The sequence below is a fragment of the Onychomys torridus genome, chromosome 1, assembly GCF_903995425.1.
Source record: "Onychomys torridus chromosome 1, mOncTor1.1, whole genome shotgun sequence".
NCBI lineage: Eukaryota > Metazoa > Chordata > Mammalia > Rodentia > Cricetidae > Onychomys > Onychomys torridus.
In genome coordinates, this window is record NC_050443.1 from 53,798,496 (window position 1) to 53,821,229 (window position 22,734).

General features: G+C 40.8%; 1 protein-coding gene across 2 annotated transcripts in view; it reads right to left on the minus strand.

The window, feature by feature from the left end:
• The window catches only part of Chd2 (chromodomain helicase DNA binding protein 2), a 113,723-nt gene that overhangs the window by 19,427 nt on the left and 71,562 nt on the right, over positions 1 to 22,734 (minus strand). For both annotated transcript variants that reach the window (XM_036185228.1, XM_036185219.1), the window contains 9 exons: positions 21,680 to 21,855; positions 17,391 to 17,432; positions 15,697 to 15,836; positions 8,495 to 8,633; positions 8,212 to 8,362; positions 7,044 to 7,166; positions 5,831 to 5,959; positions 4,300 to 4,440; positions 1,374 to 1,508 (listed from right to left, as the gene is read on the minus strand). In XM_036185228.1, the coding sequence (XP_036041121.1) occupies positions 1,374 to 1,508; positions 4,300 to 4,440; positions 5,831 to 5,959; positions 7,044 to 7,166; positions 8,212 to 8,362; positions 8,495 to 8,633; positions 15,697 to 15,836; positions 17,391 to 17,432; positions 21,680 to 21,855 (1,176 nt within the window). The remainder of the gene's footprint in view (positions 1 to 1,373; positions 1,509 to 4,299; positions 4,441 to 5,830; positions 5,960 to 7,043; positions 7,167 to 8,211; positions 8,363 to 8,494; positions 8,634 to 15,696; positions 15,837 to 17,390; positions 17,433 to 21,679; positions 21,856 to 22,734) is intronic.

Sequence of the window (22,734 nt, forward strand, 5' to 3'; positions counted from 1 at the left end):
CATAAGTGATTTCTACAGAAAAGATAAATTACTATGTAGCTCCAGCTCGTCTGGAACCTGCCTCATACGCTTAAACTGGCCTTGGGTTTGCAATCTTCCTGTCTCTGTTTCCACAGTGATGGGGCTACAAACATGTGCCACCATACTTAGCCACATATGTGGCTAATATTAGGAAGACCCTTGGTTCAAAACCCAATAACATAAAACAAGGGAAACAGTTCCACAGAAGCAGCAGGTATTAATTTGTTTATAAGCAACAGGCTAAAGGAAAAAAACAGAGAAATGATGAATTTATTCATTTATTCAATTCACTCATCTATTGCTTTCTTTCTAGTACCTAAGTGAACTTCATATAAAACATAATTCTCACAGAAAATAAAAGAACTTAAGAAAACTGACTTAACTACAAAGGAAAAAAAATGTATGCAAGTATGTTTTAGAGTATACAGAGAAGGCCAAAGACCTCACAGAACTGGGTCAACAGTCTCTCATTTCAAAGAAGACAGCTTTTCTTTAGCCTGAAAGAGTTGTTGAAGTGAGTCGTAACTTGTGGGAGTTTGGAACAAGAATACAGAGTGTGGAACACAGAAAGGACAGCAGCACCTTCCCATCCTTCCATGAGGAAACAACTATATTTCCGGGTCCAGTTCTTTAGCTCCACAGCATGGCAGCAGGTATGCTCCAGAACTTCACCACTTCAAACGTTAGCCAAGGCCCTTCTGGTCAGCCGGCAGGTTTCAACCCCCCACTCTAGCCAGAGTGCTACTTCCTCAAATGCACACCTTCCTGCCACCTTGGCATATTCATCCCCCTCTTCTCCCACTACCTTTGACTCTTCCTTCAGAACCCAATGCAAACATCACTCCTTAGGCCGTCCAGACTAGGTCAGATCCCTTCTTACCAGACCTCCACTGTATCCACTGTTTTTCCTCCATACCCTATCATAAGGGCACCAACATGATCCAGGTAGTTAGCTATCTGCCCTATTATTATTCAGCTTAGTCACTGATACTATTTTCTCTATAAACAATAGACTAAAGAAAAAGGGAAATTCTTCTTTGAGATGGGGTCTCTAAATGTTTTGTCTCCCAACCAACACATTTCTACTTCCCAAATGCCTCTGAGAACCCATCTAAACTCTGCAGGTTCCTGTACAGGTGAGGTTCATAGAAACTCATGAAGGCCCACATATACTCATAAAAACAGGAATACAAGGCATCCTACTAATCTGGTTCAAAATACGGTATGCAAACATAATAAGCAATATACTTCTAAAACAACACACCATAATTAATGTTTATACTAACTAAAGCTCTGTGGATGTGCCTGTGAAGGGCAGCCTAAGCATCAGCATCCTCTATTTCAAGACTTACAATGCTGAAGGTTTCCTGGTCCAGATCATCATCTTCATCCTCCCCAATTGGAACAGGTTCATTTCCCGCTGTAATGTGGACAGGACCCTGAGATCGCTTTGATTTACTTGAAGACTTGGCATCACCACCTTTAACCTTTCAAAAGAGTTACAAAGAGTCCTTGTCATTTCTACAGTCTTAAAATATGGGTAGATTTCTTTTTGTTTGGCTTTGTTTTTATTTGGTGGTGGTGGAGGTGGTAGTGATGGTGGTGTTCCTATGAATATATGTGTGGGTGTGCATGAGTTTATGTGTACCACACCTGTGCATGAATCTGCAGAGGCCCTTGAGAGGTTGCCAGATCCCCAGGAACTAGAGTTACAAGACATTGTAAACCACCATGTGGGTGCTGAGAACTGAACCTGGGTCATCTGCAAGAACAGCAAGCTCTTAACAGCTAAGGATCTCTCCAGCTCTACAATCCAGACTTCTAACCTATGGTGCATTACTACAGCAAGCAAATATACACAAATATACACTTACAAGATTAATAGCAGAATTTTAATTCTTCCTATTTCTGTCTCTAAAAGTACTAAACTGCAGCTTCAAGTTTATCAATATAAGTTACAAAAATGTCATGAAGGGACTAAGGATCTACCTAGAACTCCCCAGGGCATAATGCAACAACCTCTCCTAACAGCTACCCTTTGAACTGAGAATCTACCAACTACATAACTGTCAATGCTGCAGGTTAAGAGGAACAGGCACAGGGACAAAAATTATACAATATAGAGAAAATACAAGCTTTTTAAAAAGCACAAAAGGTAAAACATTTGCCCTTACAGAGGTTCCTGGTTTGGTTCCCAGCACCTACATGGAAGCTCACAAACGTCTGTAATTACATTCTAGGGATGTGACACCTCTACAGGCTCCTGCCAGCTTACCATTCATGTACATACACTCAGACATACACACATAAACATAAAATAAAAATAAATACTGTTAAAATAAAAATTAGTGAGTTCAAGGCCAGCCTGGTCTACAGAGTGAGTTCCAGAACAGTCAAGGCTACACAGAGAAACCCTGTCTTTAAAAACTAACTAAATAACTAACTAAATAAATAAAATAAAAATTTAAAAAACACAAGTAGCATGGTGTCACATCAACTACATAGTAGTAGTTATGAGGAGAGAAACAGGGAGAGTAATCCAATCAGAAAGGTATCTGCAGTATTCATAATGTGTTCATGAGATACAAAATGCATTAAGCTGGGCAGGGGGGGAGGGGAAGCCACTTAAACTACACATGAAACAATATGAATTTGCTTGGTGGCCTATGCCTTTAATCTTGACAGAGAAATCAGAGGCAGGACGATTTCTCTTGAGTTCTAGGCCAGCCAGGGTTATGTAGTGAAACCCTTTCTCAAAAAGAAAACAAACAACAAAATAAAACAAAACAAACAAAACAAAAAGCCAGAATGAAACATCATTCTGATCCAAATGCAAAAGAATTTATCACAATACAGTTTCTGTTTTATTCTAAAACTTACTATTATTTTTTACTCATATGGATGCACCTTGCTGAATTCATGTGTGCCACGGGTGTGTAATGCCCACAAAGGCCATAAGAGGACAAGAGATCCCCAAGAACTAGAGTTACAGATGGTTTTGAGGACTGGTAACTGAACCTAAGTCTTAACAACTGAACTATCACCAACACCCTCAGTATAGTTTCTAACATTAAAAACTGGAAAGTAATTTTAGTATAAAACTTAAATGGCTTCCACTACAATATAGCCAAATACAATCTGCCTTATCTATTAAAAATGACCTTAACACCTGTTCTTTGGTGGTAAGGTAGTTTGCAATATATTGTTGTGTGGAGAGAAGAGGTTATCCAATGGTCTGAGATGACCAGTATTTTATATCTATTTTATTGTTGGTGGTGGTGGTTTGTTTTTTCAAGACAGGGCTGTCTTGAAAATAGAAGCCCTACCTGGCTATCCTGGAACTCAATTTGTAGATCAGGCTAGCCTCGAACTCACAGAGATCTGCCTGCCTCTGCCTCCCAAGTACTGGGATTAAAAGTGTGGGCCACCACTGCCCAGCCAGTATTTTTATATTCATACTCATATTCCATGGGGAAATTTATAAAAGTCTCAAGAAGTTAAGATGTCAAGGGCTGCAGAGGTGACCCATGAGTTATGAACACTGGCTGCTCCTTTTAAGGACCTTAGTTCCAGTCCCAGAACCCTCACAGCAGCTCACAACCACCTGAAACTCCAGTACCTGGGGATCCAATGCCTTCCTCTGGCTTCTTCAGGCACTAGGCACACATGTGGTACACAGACATACATGCAAGCAAAACATCCATACACATAAAATTTAAAAATTAAAAAAAATAAAATAAAAGTCAAGACATCAACAGATGGCAGAACTCTAGCTGTGACTTGCTTGGAGCAATGGGTAAGGATTGACTACAACCATCTCTTCACATTTCACAAAGTCTGTTACTAAACTGTATTAAGCTATGGTTTGTAATGAACATCACAAAACTCCCAACATGAAGGCTTCCTAGCCAAGTCTACTCCAGTGGCTGTTGATGACAGGTGGCATTTGGTTTGACTCTCAACTCTTCAAAGAGCCTTGACTGTGTGTAGACTGCATTCTTCTGATACTATAACCTGAGAACCTATACCTCATAATCCTCTCGCTGGTTGTCTCATTCCAAACACTCCTCCCAAATATGTGGAGACGGACCAAACCAGGCCTTCTACGTTAGAAAGCTCAAGACTGCACATCTCCCCTTTCCCATAAGGAGGGTGCAGGGATTGCTTATATAGCCCCAACCCTCCTTCCTGGATATACTCAAGGACAGTCATCCCAGGGCTTGTACCTCATGTTATTTAAAACCTAAACACGATTTCCCAGACAAGTATGTTGGGCACCTTCTCTTTCTTGTCCTTGGACTTCTTCCTTTCTTTGTCTCCTTCTCTGTCCTTCCGAGAACTCACTGGTTTCTCTTTGTTCTCCTTGTTCTCTTTCTTCTTCTGCTTTTTTTTCATTGGACTTTTTTCTACGCCATCATCCTAGGAAACAGAAAACCGTGGACATTTTCACTCTTCTGCTTCCTCATTTGCTTCTAAAGGGAGCAGCCATGGCCCAGGGGCTCATCACTGTGTCCAGTCAGAGCCTGCCAGCACTCGCTTTCAGAACTCTGAGTCAACTAGACTCATCCAGGCAGATACCTAACATCCTCTGATCTAATTCTCAAAGCTACTCTTTAAGGCATTGACCAGATGGAAGTCTGGTCCAACAGAAAAGCACTTGCCTACTGTGCTTGAGGCCCAGAATTAGATCCTCAGAACTACCCCTACCCTAAAACAATAGTATTATTGCCCCCACTTCACAAACAAAAAATTGAGAACCAAAGAAACACTACACCTGTCCACAGTCAGCTAGTAACTGATGAGGCTGTTAGTATCTGAAGTTGAGAACAAGCATTCAAAGCTATGTTAGCCCCTTATACCCTGGGCCCTCCTGGAGCCATCATCGAAGAATTACATTCAGAACAATAGAATAAAATCTTACAGAGTTGTCACTCACTGAGAACACTGTACTTCCACTTTCTTCAGACTAGATTACAAATTGGCAAGCCAATGGCCAAGCCCAACCTCAAGAGAACTTCTAATTATCTGAACTACATTATATAAGTCTTAAGTCCCCTGGTTAACCAGTCTCTACCAATCTCTTTCATTCTCTAAAATAAAAGTAATGACTAATTGTCATTTATCTTGGTTTGTATGGTTTACTTCAGTTATGTAGGAATCTGCAGTTGCTCACTTGGGATGAGCCACTATGTGGAGACTTGAGTAAGAATGGCCCACATAGGCTACTCTATTTGAATGGTTGGTCACCATGAGTGGAACCTCTGATAAGAACAGAAGGACAGCCAGCACTGTCACACAAAGCCGTTTCAAAAGACACACACACACACACACACACACACACACACACACACACACACAAAAAGGGTTGGGGATGTAGCTCAGTGGTAGAGCACTGAGTGGGTTCGGTCCTCAGCTCAAAAAAAAAGAACAGAAGGATTAGGAGGTGTGAGGCATGGCCTTGATGGAGACAGTATGCCACTGGGGGTGGCTTTGAAGTTTCAAAAGTCCACACCAAGCCCAGGCGCGCGCTCTCGCTCTCTCTCTCAGCTGTGGAACAGGATGTACCTCACAGCCACTTCTGCAGAACCATACCTACTACCTGCTGCCATGCCATGATGAAACTGCAAACCCCAGATTAAAGTTTTCTTCTCTAAGTCGTCTTTGTCATGTGTCTCTTCACAGCAATCGAATGGTGATTAAGACACAACTATATTCTTCTGACAGATTAGGTGACGAGAAACATATTCTATGGTATTTTATCTATTCTCTATGTAACAAATACATCACATGACTTCATGTAGTCCCATACCTTCACTTCCCCCTCTTCAGACGGGTTGTCTGAGTGTCTCGGAGATGACATTTCAAGCCCATGCTCATCCTTCAGCCTCGGGGCTTTGTTTTCCTTCTTTACTCGAGGCTTCCGCTTCTTTAGTTTGGTCTAGAAAATAAAAATATGATAAAACTATAAATCACCCCCAACTCAACAGCATGACCAAGAAATATTCTGGCCAGCTGATTTATAATCCAAATAAGATAATTTAGTAACACAAAGGTACAGGTAATTCTACCTGAAAGAAAATAAAACTGAACAAAACCACCTACTAACCTCTACCTAGCCTATACTGCTTTAAATGTCTGTATTCCTTGAAAATATTGATTTCATTTTTGGAATTCATCCTACAGGTAACACCCCCAGAAAAGGTTAAGACATTCTATGTACAAAAACATAATTAACATTGAAGGTGACAATATTAACTCTTGAAAATTAGGTACCTAAAACTAAGAAAAAGGTTAAAACATTGTTCATCTAATCAATCAAATAAACAATATAAGCATGATCTTACTTGCCAATCTAGAACTTAATACATCATAATTATATTCTCACCATAATATCTACAGAGTGGGACTATGTTCTTAAAATACCATTGTGTAAAACAAATGGAAGTAGAGTGATTTTATTCATATAAGTTCTATTTACTGTATACATACATGTATACACAACACAGCTAAGGAGCATGTAAGCAACATGCCCACACAAAGTACAAACATACTTAGATTCTGTCTTCCCTGACTTGTTATCATGGGGAACTAAAGAAGAGAATTCATTAGCAACTTGGTATTTTTCATGAGCCAACTCTAATCAAAACAGAAGTCCAATTTGTGAAATTAAGTGTGGAATCCAACTGTCTGCTCCTGGAATCCATTATCAGAGCAGCCTAGTCAGATGCCAAAATACGGGAAATATGTCCCCAGCTAAGGACAAGAACAGGAAAGAACAAGGGCCATCCAAAGAGATGTAGAACATTCTGCTGCAATACCTGAGCAGAACAGGTATTGCAGACAGGTGCCAAGATACTGAGTTCAATTATCAAATGAGTATTTGTTCTTAGCAACCTCAGAGCCGCATCTGCCCACAAGGGCAGGATGCTGTGCAGTACCCAGAAAGGACATCACTTCCTCCTCAGTGCTGCAGAGTCCCAGGCTCCCCTGGGGGAATGCCAGTTGGCAGTGCACTCACTCACCTCCTCCCCACTGGTCACAGTGCCCTTCTTCTCCAGACCCTTCCTGAGCAGCTTCAGCAAGTAGTCCACCCGGGTCTGCAGCTGCTTCCCCTGAGGCTTTTTGTCTGTCTCCACCGGTAGAATCTTCAACAGGAAAGGAAGAGAAGCACCCGCCACCACCCACAGCCTGGTTAGTGAATCCAGATAAACAGAGACAACACAGAACTTAGCACAGTCCTTTCCCTCCCAACCACCCGAAACACAGATTAAAGCCTCAGATCCTATCTCATGTCCATGGCTCCCACGCACTGAAAATCCCTCATGAGCCATTCTGGTTTACAAAATGGGATGGAGAAATCCAGCTCTCCCACTGGCTCCTACCTGTGCTGCTAACAGGGTAGAACAACTCAGGTAGGAGGGGCTTGTGGCTTCATCTGCTAGAGCATCCCAGCCGTCGTGGATTCCTCCTTCCAGGAGCAGGGAATCCCTGGAGCTAGGTTAAAGCTTCGTTTTAGATTGAAAATGCTTCTTAGAGCATTGCCGGAGCACTGAGCTATGCCAGGACATGATCTGTTGGCTACCACGGCTGGACCTCTCCGGCCAGACTGGATTTGCTCTCAGTGCTTCTGAACAGGGTGCTGTCACCCTCCTAACCCCAGATGGGATGAGCAGTGTTTAATGTGCCAGGACAAAGCCCTGAGAGGAGCACAATATGGCGTGGATCCAGTGGCCTTGCTACAGCTCTAAGTACAGCCTTGCTACTTGGAAGAGATAGGTGGGAGGCTCAGTTCTGTGGGAGAAGTGCAAGGAAGGTTCAATTTCATTACAAAAATACCAAGCTGACACTCGTTCTCTGTGTACAGAACTGCACACAGATGTTAAATAATGCGCCAACAAGGAAGGCCCAGGAATGCTTCCAGTCCCAATAAACTGACCTGGTATTTGCTGTAATGAGATTTGGCCTGCAGTAAATATCAGAATTTTAAGATTTCTCCTATGTAATTTCCTCTGGTTGTCATCTTTCCTTTGATCATCATCTATGAAATATGCCACAGTCCACTAAAGATGGTAACTTCCCAAAGATAAAGAAATCCCCCCCTCTTGAAAAGAATTAAAGAAAAGTTAAAGGTAAGTAATACAGAAATATTACACAACAAATCTCGAAATGTCCAGCACAGCAGTTACTTACTTTATCAGTGAGTTTTAGCTCTGGGTCTGTCTTAATTAGCTCCCAGTTTCCATAGCCATGTTCATAGATCCCAAGCAACAGACGAGAATCATCCTCCACACCCCACTCCACATCGAAATGCGCCGCTTTGACTCGGCAGCTCAGGCAGTATCTACAGGATTCAAAACCAAGGGCCTGAGAGATGGGGCCTTCCCAACATGCTAAAGAAGCTGCCCAACCACACACAGCTCTAACCTCATTCTATGTCCAGCCAGCCATCAGCGTACATGGTAAAGACACTCACTTTTTTTTTTCCTCAGGGTCCACAGGGATAGATTTATGCAGCATCTCAAACTCTTCTTCATGTTGGATAATGGACTTCACATTAACCTGAACCCCAGAGATCTTGATGGTTGGGCCTCTTCTCTTGCCCGGTCCTTTTCCTAAATACAAATGTTATATTCCTTAAGTAAAAAGGATCTCTACTATCAAACTCTGACTCAGTCCCTCTCTATACAACTTCTAGTGTATTATTAGATCAAAGACAGAACTTATAAGAGAAATTATTCTCAACTAATGATTTGTTGGGTTTTGTTTTGTTTTGTTTTGTATTATTGTTTTGTTTTTTCAAGATTGGTTTTCTCTGTGCAACCATGCTGCCTTGGACTCACAGAGATCCACCTGCCTCTGCCTCCTGAGTGCTGGGATTAAAGGCATGTGCACCACCACCATCCAGCCTCAACTAATGTTTATAAAATAAATTTTAAGCAGTATTTTAACATTTCTATTTTTTAAATATGTATTGATATTTGTACCTGTAATCTTCCTGCTTATACTTCTTTATGTGAGCTAATTAACAGAAGATTCGAAAGGCATATTAATGTTAAAATTTTAGAAAAACTAAAAATAAGTGCTTTAGATGACTTATATTTAATTCAGTTACTACTTTCTGGAAAAGTATGTATGAGCTCTTGTTAAAGCTAGCACATTGAAATACTAAAGACTGAATGTCATGGGTAACATGAGACAGTAACTCCAAACTGCACTAGAAATCGTAGTTCATCTACGAGTAAAATAAAACCACTCTAACCAGAGCCTGAGTTGAAAACTTCAAGATCATCAAGATGCCTCTTTTTTGTAAGAACAAAGATGGTTCTCAGGAGAAAAATGAGTACCGACAGTTTACATAAAACAACACATAAACATCTATCTTAAAACATATGACAGTTTAAATAAAACAACACATAAACATCTATTTTAAAAGATACAACCTCATTCACTAAAAGAAAAATGAGATCCTCTTTCTCGCCTATCCGGCTACAAAAATCCAAATGTTTGCCAGGTGTGGTGGCACAGGTCTTTAATCCCAGCACTCAGCAGGCAGAAGCTGGTGGATCTCTGTGAATTCCAGGACAGCCTAGTCTACAGAGTGAGTTCCAGGATAGCCTGGTGTACACAGTGAGTTTCATGACAGCTTGGTCTACAGAGACACAACCCGTCTCACAAACAAAACTAAAAACAAATAAACAACACAAACAGTTAACACCCCATTCAGTTTGTAAAGCTTGCCAACAGGCACTACCAACCATCCACTGGTAGGTAGTACCAAACCAACACAGGATAATCTAGTGATACCAGAACAAAATGCCCAGACATTTACCTCAGGGCCCTACAATCCCACTTTTAAAAATCTATCTTAAAAATCCTGACTGAGATATAAAGTAGACTATTTAGCAGAGCACATTTTTTTTTTATTGTAACTTTATTGATGATGGCAAAAGACTGAAAATAACTCAAATACTTAGAACTAAGGGACAGAGAAGATGAAGTGTGAAAGAAGACCATGTCTACATGCATACTGTGCAGGACACGTCAGGAACAGACACGTCAGGAACTACATTCTCTACTGTATGTGGACAGAAGTACACGCATGCTTAGATGTTCTAAACAAGCAACAGAATGAACTCAGAATTAGCACCACAGTGCCTTAGAGGATGAAGCAAACACAGGAAGAAATGACAATGAAGCAGGACCCTCTTCTACAGGATTTCTGCTCATAGTTTAGACTTGGAATCATTTTCATGTCACTATTTCACATCACTACAATAAAACAGCACTAAGTCAGGCGTGGTGCTGCTGCAATGGCAGCCCTGGGGAGGCTGAGCAAGAGAACTGCCAGGACTCTGACATACCAGACAAGCCGGGCTACACAGCAAGACCCTGTCAAGAGAGGCAGGGAAAGGAAAGCAGGCGGAAATTTAGTTTAACCAAAATGAGAACGGTGATCCCTAAAAATCAAAACTATATGAAAAGGAAGTCTGAATTCAGTTGATGACACAATCACACACAGAAAAAACAGCTTCAAATAAACTATTAGTGACATGTATTCTAAAGACAAAAAGATAAACAAATAAAACCTTGCATTTGCAAGTTTTCTCAGAGACAAGGTTAATACTGAGAGCTAAGAAATGGTGGTGCACACCTTTAATCTCATCACTCAGGAGAGAGAGGCAGACTGGCCTCCATAAATTGAAGACCACCAGGGCTACATAGAGAGACCCTGTCTCAAAAAACACACACATACACACAGATTAATATTGATATTCGGAAATGCATGTATGTGATGTGGGGTAAAACAGGCTCATAATTATGTTAAGAACAGAATCAATAATTTATAATGGAAATGGAAAAAACAGCCTGCCCTCAAAATATGCTAGATACAGTCTACATGAAACAGAAATTCAGGGGAAGGAAGCTAATGTCAGGAAAAAGCAATAAGCCACAACCAGAACAGGAACATATATAAGAAAAAAAAAGAGGACATGGAGCTCTAATAAGGGAGGAAATCTCCAAACTGGAAACTCGAAGAAAACAGGACCAAACAAACAGAACAATGCACAGATGCATGGTATACTCCATTTGAACTGTGTTTAAAAAATGAAAACAGCTACTGGTACCAAGCACAGAGTGCTACGGGGTTGCACAATTGCTTTCTGACTGAATCTGAAACCTCCTCCAGGAAGGAATTCATGCGCCTCCTATAAACCCGGTCAACAGCCCATGGCTGGGGCAGTCAGCTGTAGGCCCCAGTGGAGACTCTACTGTTGTTGTTTTATTGGACAGTGTCACACTGCCTTCAAACTTTTACATTTTACCCATACATTAGTGCTACTCAGCCTTGGCCGGAGCACTTTCTATTTGCAGTGAGCACTGCTTAAAGCAGAGACTCATAACTGGTCAAAAAACCTCTATTACCCATCCAAGGCTCTGCAAAATTACAGAAGAGGGAGGTGAAAAGAACGTTAAGATCTGAAGAACAGGCTGAGTGGTTACCTGCATGAGAGGACCATCAACTTCCATCACAGACAGGAGAGGGGCTCCTATGACCCACCCCACCCTCCTGAAGGAGCTATTGGCAGTTAATGGTTGTTAGAGACGAGGAATTGTTTTCTTCAGTGGTGTAGCCAATGATAATGCTTATGTTCCACTAAAGAATCCCTGACCTAAATTCATAAACAATCCTAATTAAGCTCAGTGAGTCATAAAATAATCTTGGATGTACAAGGGGAGCTTGTTCAGAAGGGTTCAACAGGAGTGGGAGGGGATGAGACAGGGTAAGGAGGAGAAAACATGACCAAGTACATTAAATGCTTACTTGAACTTGTGTCGTGAATGAATAAATTGAAAACATTTTTAAAATATGAAACCACAATAGTTGTTATTTTTTAATAATTATTTTTAATCTCTCAGCTGGTACTGTGCTTAAAACCCTAGCTCAGATCTCCAGCACTGAGTAAAGCCAGATATGGTGGTACACTCCTGAAACCCCAGCTAAAAGTTGGAGGAAGGGACAACTTTAGCTACATAGTGAGTCCCTGGGCAGCCTGGACTACATGAGACCCTACCTCAAAATAAATAAGTTGATAGATAGATAAATTGATTGATTAAAGATAGATAGATAGATAGATAGATAGATAGATAGATAGATAGATAGACAGGTAGGTAGGTAGGTAGGTAGGTAGATAGATAGATAGATAGATAGATAGATAGATAGATAGATAGATAGATAAAAATAAAAAATAAGCCGGGCAGTGGTGGCGCACACCTTTAGTCCCAGCATTCAGGAGGCAGAGGCAAGTGGATCTCTATGAGTTCAAGGCCAGCCTGGGCTACAGAGTGAGTTCCAGGAAAGGTGCAAAGCTACACAGAGAAACCCTGTCTCAAAAATAAATAAATAAACAAACAAATAAATAAACAAATAAATAAGTAAATAAATAATGATATGAACTTAAAAGTTATTTCTAGTTGTTTTTGAATGTTATAAAAGCATATATTCAAGTCACTATTCAAATCATTCAAACTATCACATTCCTTTACAAAAAGAAAAAAACTAAAATGGTTTCACTATATCTGAAATGTTTTTAAATTTTGCTAATTTCTAAAATATCCTTAAAAGCAAAATTCAGAGTAAATACTTGTTTCTTTACTTACTGAGAACAGCCAACACTGTAAGTCATACTCTAGATAACCACTGTAACGTATGGAGTTATTAATCATCCAACCTTCTGGTTACTAAGAGGGTATATAACTTGCCTGAGAGTATTATAATTAAGAAAAAGCAGAACTAGATTCCCAGGCAACTACCTAACTCCTGAGCCTGAACTCCCCACTACAGTGTATGTAACTTGCCTGAGAGTATTATAATTAAGAAAAAGCAGAATCAGATTCCCAGGCAACCACCTGACTCATGAGCCTGAACTCCCCACTACAGGGTATGTAACTTGCCTGAGAGTATTATAATTAAGAAAAAGCAGAATCAGATTCCCAGGCAACCACCTGACTCCTGAGCCTGAACTTCCCACTACAGAGCCGTCACAGGGCTACAGAGCAGAGCAAAGAGGAAGAAAGTGGGACAAGTGACACACAGACAAGGCCCATGAAGACACTGCATTTCTGAGAGTGTCCACTTTAGTGCTCTGCTCTCAATAACCTCTCTAGACAGACCTCCTAACCATCCTACTGGGTTACCAACTCTGAGTGACCACTTTAGAGCTCTAGTTACAAACCACTGTTTGTTCTACCAAAGACTGGTATGCTGGTTTATTTTAGCCATGACACATGCTAGTCATTTGGCAAGAGGGAACATTAAGTGAGGGTTACCTCCACCAGACTGGCCTGCAGGCCTGTCTCTAAGGCATTTTCTGGATTAGTGATTGATATGTGAGAGCCCAGCCCACTTTGGAAGGTGTCAGCCCTGGGCAGGTGGTTCCTGGGTTGCTGTGGATATCGCTCTGCATAAATAAATGCTGATTGGCCAGTAGCCAGGCAGGAAGTATAGGCAGGACATGCAGAGAAGAGAATTCTGGGAACAGGAAGGCTAAGTGAGGAGATGTTGCCAGCCACTGCCATGAGTACCAACATATAAGATACTGGTAAGCCATGAGCCATGTGGCAAGGTATAGATTTATAAATAGCTAGAAGCCTGAGACATTAGGCCAAACAGTTTTAATAATAATAATAATTATTATTATTATTAATAATAATAAATGGGGTAGGGTTGTTTTTGTCTTTCCAGGATAATGGAAATACCTATCTTCCAGAAATCATAAGGCCTTGGATATCCAGATGTCTACAACAGAAAGAAAGAATCTATTGGTAGCAATCTCCACAGGGTAAACCTCACTGCCTAACATCTATATCTCTTTCAATCTAGAAAAGTTGGGGGTTCCATTCAATTATAAACCAAGCTGGCTTTGAAGATGGAATTGGCTCACTCCTTCTCTAAACCCAAACATATTGCTACAAAAAAAAAAAAAAAAAAGGTTGAAAGATTCTTTGATTCTTTTGTCCCATATCAAAAGAGCCCTCTGGTGTAGGACAGAGAAAAACCAATATTTTTATTTAAATCAGGTTGATTATAAATGCAATCTCTTTCTAAAGAAGGGGATATGATATAGATATGATAGGATAAAAGGATAGATTGCTGAACCTACTTTTAATGAACAACGTGTTTGAAATGTTATACATTACTATGGATTTTAGTTTATTGATACAGATTTAAAGTTAATTTTGTTATACTGCATATATATTTCTTTTCTTTTTTTTTTGAGCTGAGGATCGAACCCAGGGCAACTCTACCACTGAGCTTAAATCCCCAACCCCGCATATATATTTCTACTCTCGTTTGAGGTTATTATGTTTATGTAACTCATTTAAATTGTAATGGATAATTAAGAAATACAGATTAGTAATTAGTCTTCTATGATAGTCAAACTTGTAGCATGTTAGTTAAGTTTTCTAGGTATACATAGATGTATTTCAGATAGACAGGTAATCTTCAAATACTTCAAAGATCTACAGAATATGGCATTTTAAATGTTTTAAAAATTTAGACTTTCTGAACAGTGGACATGTCTGCTCCTGGCAGCACGGATTTACTTCAGAGAGGAGGATGGGCATCAAAGACACTCTATATGGAGTTTATCTTCTTCTTGGCAAAAATAGCCATTTGGGCAAGAAACTGTTCTTGCCTGGACTACTTGATCAACTGGACATGCAGGACCCATAGAAAGGGGACCACTGAACTTTGCTTGGCAAAATGGTCCTTCAGGTACCTGCTTAACAGAGGAAACTGCCAGACATTCTACAGGACATAGAGAAAAGTGACTGAGAGACTCTAGACCTGTGGGCTAAAGACAGATGCCCCAACTTTACAGAGAAACTTTGGATGACTGTTCAGGCTGCCAGCTATCTCTGTCTACTGTTGTAAGACTCTCAAAAGTTGCTTGTGTCCTTCTCCCACTTCTCAGGTATTATTATATCCTTCTGAGGTCTTTGATGTAGTTGAAGACTAGATAGTTATAATTTACCTTAGTTATGATAAAAGATAAGTTAGATATGAAACCTTAGACTCACAAATATAGGTTAGATTAGTGTATCTTCTTTAATTTTGCCAAATACAAATAGACTAGATGTTATAAATAGACTAGATATTGTAACTGGAATTCTTGCTACCACCTCCAAGTCCCTTTTCTGGTTTCTAAGAGGAAAGAAATTATGTCCAGCCCAATAACAACAAACTCTAGTGCCATGGAAATCTCTAGATAACCAAAATGTTTATATTATTTGTCTAATTCTCTAAATATCTTACAATTGCCATAAGATAACAACCTACATCTCATAGTGTTTAAGGTTTATAACCCTTCAGAGCTAAAATATGCAGGTGTCTGCTCTACTCTGGCCCATAATGTCTTTGTATAATCCAGCCAAGTTTAATCTTTTCACAGCAGCATCAAAGAAACCTCTCATCTTGTTTATCACATCATACATTCACAAAGTCACTTCATCTGAGAGTAGATACATGGGATCTTACAACACTGAGCTCACAGAAAGGCAACTCAAAATCCGTAACTGCAAGTACAGTTTTTAAAAACCCGTAACAGAAATTCCAGCCCATAAGTACCAGATATGGAAGAATCCCGGAATTAGACTTGCTGACTGACTTACCTTCACTGGCATTCTCTTTCAGCTGTTCTTCATATTCCTGCATTGCTGACACACAGCTATTATGAATCAGTTCCCCCAGGCGTTTCAGGTCTGCCACAGACTTATCCACTAGTTCAGCATCACGTGCTATGCACTCTAGCCTGAAAAAAGGACAAAGATCAAGACACTGTGCCACTTTTCTATTGCATAATGCTATGTCTCTCCTAAGTGCTTGCTCTTGAAAGATGCTTCCCGTATGAGTGAGTCTAAGGCCAACAAGAACGTTGTGTAGTAACTAAGGCACATTCATCATCAAGAAGTGCCTTGGTGCAGGAGAGATGTATCAGAGGTCAAGAGCTCTTCCAGAGGTCCTGAGTTCAATTCCCAGCAGCCCATGGTGGCTCATAACCATCTATAGTGGGGTCTGATGCCCTCTTCTGGCATGCAGGCAGAACTCTGTATACATAATAAATAAATAAATCTTTAAAAAAAAAAAAAAAAAGGACCAGGGCAGTGATGGCTCATGCCTTTAATCACAGCACTGGGAAGGCAGAAACTGGTGGATCTCTGAGTTTGAGGGCAGCCTGGTCTACAGAGTGAGTTCCAGGACAGCCAGAGCTACACAGAGAAACCCTGTCTCAAATAACAACAACAAAAGAACTGCCTTGGGATATTCCACCCTAACATCAGAGAGAAAGGATCAGACTGTGTTCTCTACAAATGAGCTGTCTGCAACTTAGCATGTGAGGTGCCTAAAGAATACACTCATTAGTTTGCCTTTCTGTGTTCCTTTTCTCTTCTTCTGTGCTAGCCACTGCAATCCTCCTAGAAGCACAGGATAAATACTTTATTCAATTCACCTCTATGGCATACCAAGCGCATGAATCCACTGATTAAAATCAGGCTGTCTAGAGGCTCACAGACCCACTTGCCCACATCCAGTGGGTTTTACACTAACTTCTTTAAAGATGAGAATTTTGCATCTGGATGCTCAAACAGTCCCAGAGAGATGTTGTACTGACTGTTAATGGACTACTTACTGTATCTCTCCTTCCTCTCCCAATGGAAAGACAAAACCAAGGCACACACTTGGGATTTCCACCAAACCCAGAAGTTTCTAAGAGATAGGCACCTGACATGTCCTTTAAACCAGTGTTCTTATTTGAAGGTTATGTGACAATTTCGTAAAAAACAAGATATTCAACTATTTGAAATATCCAGACACTTCTGTTAAAAACCCAATCTCTAAATGTGTACTCTGAGCAGCAGTAACTGACACTTTCCATAGTACTGCCAAGATAACACAGCTCTTTATATTATCTTCATGACATCACTAGATCATGAAATCACAAAAGCCACATTTTCCTCCCATGCTCCTAAATCAAAGAACTAACTACGTTCACTGTGGAATGGAGCCCTGTGAGCATCCCTCCTGGACCACTCATGACCATGCAGTCTGCATGAGTGAGCCTCATCTCCCTCATTCAGACAAAACTTCTGAATGGGCAGTCTACAGCCACCACCTGTGCCATCTTTCCAAAACCGGACATGTGCCCAATAGAGTCATGTCTTAACAGTGTCTCCCTTAGGTGGAAAAACTGTTCCCAGCATTAGTATTAAATAGAAAGTATTACCTCCCGTCACAAAAAAAGAAAAAAAAAGCCTGCTGCTATATAAAACAAGTAAAAAGAAGACAGATCTATTATTGGTCTTACCTTTCAAGAGGGAGACCAAACTTCTTATAAGCCTTGATGAACCTAAGAATATGATCAACAAAATGAATTAAAAAAAAAAAAAAAAACACAAGTATTAACTGTACAAATGCCACAATATCCTGTCAGGAAATATGAGCCACACCAACTGTCAGGAGACTGACACAATCCCTACATCTAGTAAGTGACTACTGAGTGTTTATGAACCGGTCAACTTACAGGACTCAAGCACTAGTCAAGGTAGACACCAAGTTTATTCTCAGTGACAGACCGGACTGGAACTGCAATCGCACTGGCATGTCCTTTTTAGAAGGAAGATGCGCACAACAGCTCTACTATGATATATGATAAAACTCTACATCTTTACTCAGTGGCCAATTCAGTCCATTAATTCTATGCTGAGTTCTAAATCACAATATTTTTCATTATTTTATGATTATGATACAGCTGTAAGATTTCTACGACACAATTTTCTAAACTAAGCAGAACTATATACAATACACACATATGTATACACATGTATAATTTAAAACTTATACAAAACTGTTGCCCACCCTTGTCTCGAACCAAAGCTCCAATCTTATCTTTCCACTGTCTCTACCTTTAATCATGCTCATCATTCCCCATGTCCCCTCACCATTGCATGCTAACTACCAACATTTTCAATAAAAAGCAAGATGTCACAGCACATCAAAGCCTCACTGTAATATGCCAAGTTACTATGAAAACTGGTAATGTAACAGTGTAAGGAAAGACACTAGGAAAAAAGGAAGATGTAACAACAGCACTAAATATGAGAACAGCTAAGCAACAATATGAAAGAAAGAATTTGCATATAAAACTTAATGAAGTCTTAGATACGAAAGTGAACCTGAGGGTTATGCCTTGACCCTACATTTCTCCTTAATAGAAAATGAAATCTTTCCTGGCTGAAACAGTAGGCTTTGGGATTTAAAAATAGTAAGGATGATGGAAGGCAGCTCTTGCCTAGCATACACCAGGCCCTGGGTTCAACCTCAGCACTGAAAATGTGAAAATAATCTTCAATGGCACAATAAGCTTATCCAAAAATAAAGTCATTTGTTGTTCTCCTCCATGAAAATAACAAATCCATCAATAAAAACTGCCAAAGTCAACTCTATGGAAAACCTAAAAACTACACAGAAGTATCTGAAGCATTTGCTGAAGAAAATGACTGAGTCTCAGTAAGAGCAAAGAACTTTCTATCATTGCAGTTCGCTTTATTTCCAATTCCTTCTTGAGACTCCTTGCGTGGCGGCCACCCGTGAGGAGGGCAGGGCTGAGGTATCACGGAGGACCATCTCCAAAGAGAGAATACTAACTTAACTATACATCCCCAAAGTGCGGTTCTCAGGGTTGACTTTTTTATTCTTTCCTTTAATTATGTATTTCTATTACTAATTATTAGTATTATGTATATGGGTATTTTGGCTGCATAAATATCTATGTGCCATGTGAATGCTTGATGTCCAGGGAGGCCAGAAGAAGGAGTCAGATGCCCCGGAACTGGAGTTATAGACAGTTGTAAGATGTTATGTGGGTGCTGGGACTCAAATGTGGGTCCCCTGCAAGAGCAGTCAATGCTGTCAACTGCTGGGCCATCTCCTGGTTTGTCTTTCTTAATATGAACTGGAACTCTTTATGGACACTCATGTCCACAGGTCACTGGTAATAATCATGATGCAAAGGTTTAATACAACAGTGGTCTGGGGCACATTTCTTGGAGATAATACAACACTAGTCAAAAATTAAAAACAACTGGAAGTAAGATGCCCACAGAATATCCTGAAAGGTTCTGACATACTCCTAGGAATCAAAAAGACCACACATTTGCAGGTTTGCAGAAATGCAAAGGGAAGATCTGGGATGGTCCTAACTTCAGTTCTGTGTGTGCAGATCGTCTAGGTCAGGGCACAGTTGTGAACAGACTTGCAGAAGCACTACACAAGATCCATACCAAACTCCTCAAAGAGGTCAGTAGACTTGCTAGCTGGAACAACTGAGATCTGCCTGTCATTTGCTAATCACTCCGCTAAAGGAGCAGAGACATTGAAGGACATGACGGAAAACAGACTTTACAAAACACTTGAGGGGAATCGGAGAACAAACAGCATCTGACTGGCTAGTGAGGGAAACTATGAGGACCAGAGTTCCATATTACACTACTTACAACATCTGCTTTTTACCAGGTGCTGGTGGTGCATGTCTTTAACTCCAGCACTCCAGAGACAGAGGCAGGCAGATCTCTGTGAGTTCAAGGCCAGTCTGGTCTACAGAGGGAGTTCCAGGAGAGCCAGGACTACACAGAGAAACCCTGTCTTGAAAAACAACCAACCAACCATCTGGTTTTCAAACAAAAACAAAATTATGGCACATGGAGAAGCAAGTAGAGTGCACAAAGAAAGAAGACAAAGGCCAACAAGAAAACTACGTTAAGAAGTCTGGAACCTGGACTCAGAAGACAACAATCTGGTACTGTAAACATGCACATGGACACGGGCAAGTTATACCTAAGGAATGAAAGAGTTACCTAATAAGAGATGGTTGGAAGAGATAAGAATTAGAGAACAGGGAGGCAGTTCAGGAGGAGAGCACTTGCCCAGCATGCATGCAGCCTTGGGTGTGGTTCTAAGACAGGGAAGGAAAAGGAACAGAAAAATTTGAAAAGGAGACACACAGAATTTCTAGAGTTGAAAAGTACAAAGACTGAAATGGGAGGAATCAGTAAAGGATCAGGAGAAAAAAGAATCAATAAACTATGATAATATTTCAATTGTACTGAAATGTGATTTTATTTGTATGTTAAAAAATAAAGTTGCCTGGGGGTCAGAGCTAATAGCAAGCCATAGCAGAAGCCGGGCGCTGGTGGCATACATCTTTAATCCCGATCACATGACAGGCAGATCTCTGTGTGTTCAAGGATACAGCCAGCATGGAGACACATACCTTTAATCTCAATATCAACCATAGAAGACCTGGAGGTCTGTGTAGACAGGCAGTGACGAGGAGGTCATATGGTTGGATTTACAACCAATAAGAAGGCAGAACAGAAAGTCAATAAAAAGACAGACACACAGGAAGTGGGCTTCTTTCTGAGGGGAAGGATGACAGCAGCAGTGAAGGGTAAGAAAGGGTTTTTAGTATCAGCTCTTAGCTACTGCTCTGACCTCTTGGCTTTTAACTCTGCATTTGGCTCTGTGTTTCTTATTTAATAAGACTGTTACATCTACAATAAACTTGAAAACAAAACAAACAACAACAAAAAAGAATGAAGACTCAATAAGCAAAACAGAAATAAAGATACTGCCAGAAACTGAAAAATAGAGAATTCATCCTTAGCAGACACACCCTAAAAGAAACCACTAGGGCTGAGAGATGGCTCAGAGGTTAAGAGCACTGGCTATTCTTCCAGAGGTCCTGAGTTCAATTCCCAGCACCCACATTGTGGCTCACAACCATCTGTAATGAGAGATCTGGTGCCCTCTTCTGGTCTGCAGGCTGAACACTCACTGTATACATAATAAATTTTAAAAAAAGAAAAAAAAGAAACCACTAAATGAGAACCCTTCAGGCAGGAATCAAGGGCATTACGCAGTAGCTCAAACCACATGAAGAAGTAAGTTAGCAACTACTTTGGGTTGATCTCTTCACAGAACTGATTTATACAGTTGTGTCGAGGGGTTTCCAGTATGTGAGGAACTGTGGGCCAGCAGCATGGAAAGAGGAAGGAGAGTAACTGCAGCTAAGAGTTTCACAAACCACTAACATAAGGCGCTAAGCATCCAGATGTCACCTGAAATTTCCATGGAAACCACCAATAACTACAAACAACAACAACAGACCCCCCAGAGACAGCAATGGAAACAGGGCAGTTAGAATGGAGTACTGAAGACTGCCCACTGAGCACAGCAGGCCCCAATGAGAAGTAACGTTTCTTGATTTTCAAGAATCAGAAAACAGTAAGGAAATAAAAAGATGGAAAAGAGCCTATGACCTCAGCACTCAGAGGTAAAGGCAAGAGGCTAAGGACCTCAAAGAAAGGGCCCTTCTGTCTCACAGGAGCTCAAGGCCAGCTAGGCTACGTGAGACCTACCTCACCCCCATAAAGCAGCCCCACCAAAACCTAAAATAAAAACGTGATGAAAGTAGGAAAGCCCTCACTGGGAAACTGCAGGAACTCATCGGGAAGACCTCATTCTCCATGATCACCTTCTGCCTACCCTGTCCTAAGTGTCAGAGTCCCCCTGGCCAGGGTCAGAGACTCCACCAACCTTCGGATCTCTGCATCCGTGAAGCCCTCCACCAGGTCTTTGCGCACACTTCGGGGGCGCCCTCTGCGCTTCGGCTTCTTATCGTCATCAGAGTCATCTGTCTCAGTCTCAGAAGCAGAAGATCTCTGGGCTTGCCTCTTTGACTCTGTGTCAGAGTCGCTGTCATTTGTCTGAGCCTGAAAACAAATGAATGAGGCAAAGTCGCACTTCAGCAAGTGTCAAGTCCAGAAACGGGAGGGTTGAGAGCAGCGCAGCTTAACTGTTAGTGCTCAGACATCCCATCACATCTGACAAGTCAGTTTTCCTTAAACAAGTGTCAGGTGTCAGGTAGTAAGGGGAGAGAAACTGTCATACGCCCAGTGATCTTGCAATGATTAAATGTACTGAATTAAAAATACTTGGCTAATTTTTACACTATAATATATATGATACCCAATATGAATCAGTAATTCCTCAGACAACTAACTACTTTTCTTTGTCTTTTTCTCCTTTGTGAATGAGGATAATAGCGTGATAGTCCCTTTGAGACAGGGTTTTCATAAGCATTAAATGCATCAGGAAATGAAAATGCACTCAGAACTATGTCTGGCATGCAGGAGCTGCTCAGAAGGCAATGCTGATTTACCATGATACTAGACAAGCTTAATAGCTCCAACAAAATGGTTAATAAATTTGTTTTCTTAATTTCAATGATACTGGGGGGGATATCAAATAGTGCTTGTAAAAGACTGACTAGGCTGTACAGCCTGTGCATGTCCCCTATTAGTCATGTAACCTTCTACTATTTAGACCTAGTACTATAAACATTTAAGGACAAAAAGATCTGGCGCTCTGAAAGTTGAAGACAGTAATGATGAGAACCAAACTGTCAGACTGTCAGCAGTTTTAACCTCAAAGGCAAAATACAAACTTCTGCAAACTCAGAAGCCATCCAGTCATTTCTTGAAAAGCCAATCTGCAAAGACTAGGAGACAAGTCACAGGCGTGTGCCTGGAGCCCTGGCATCCCCACTTGCATCCCTGCAGGCCTGTGCCAAGGCCTCACCCTTGACAAAT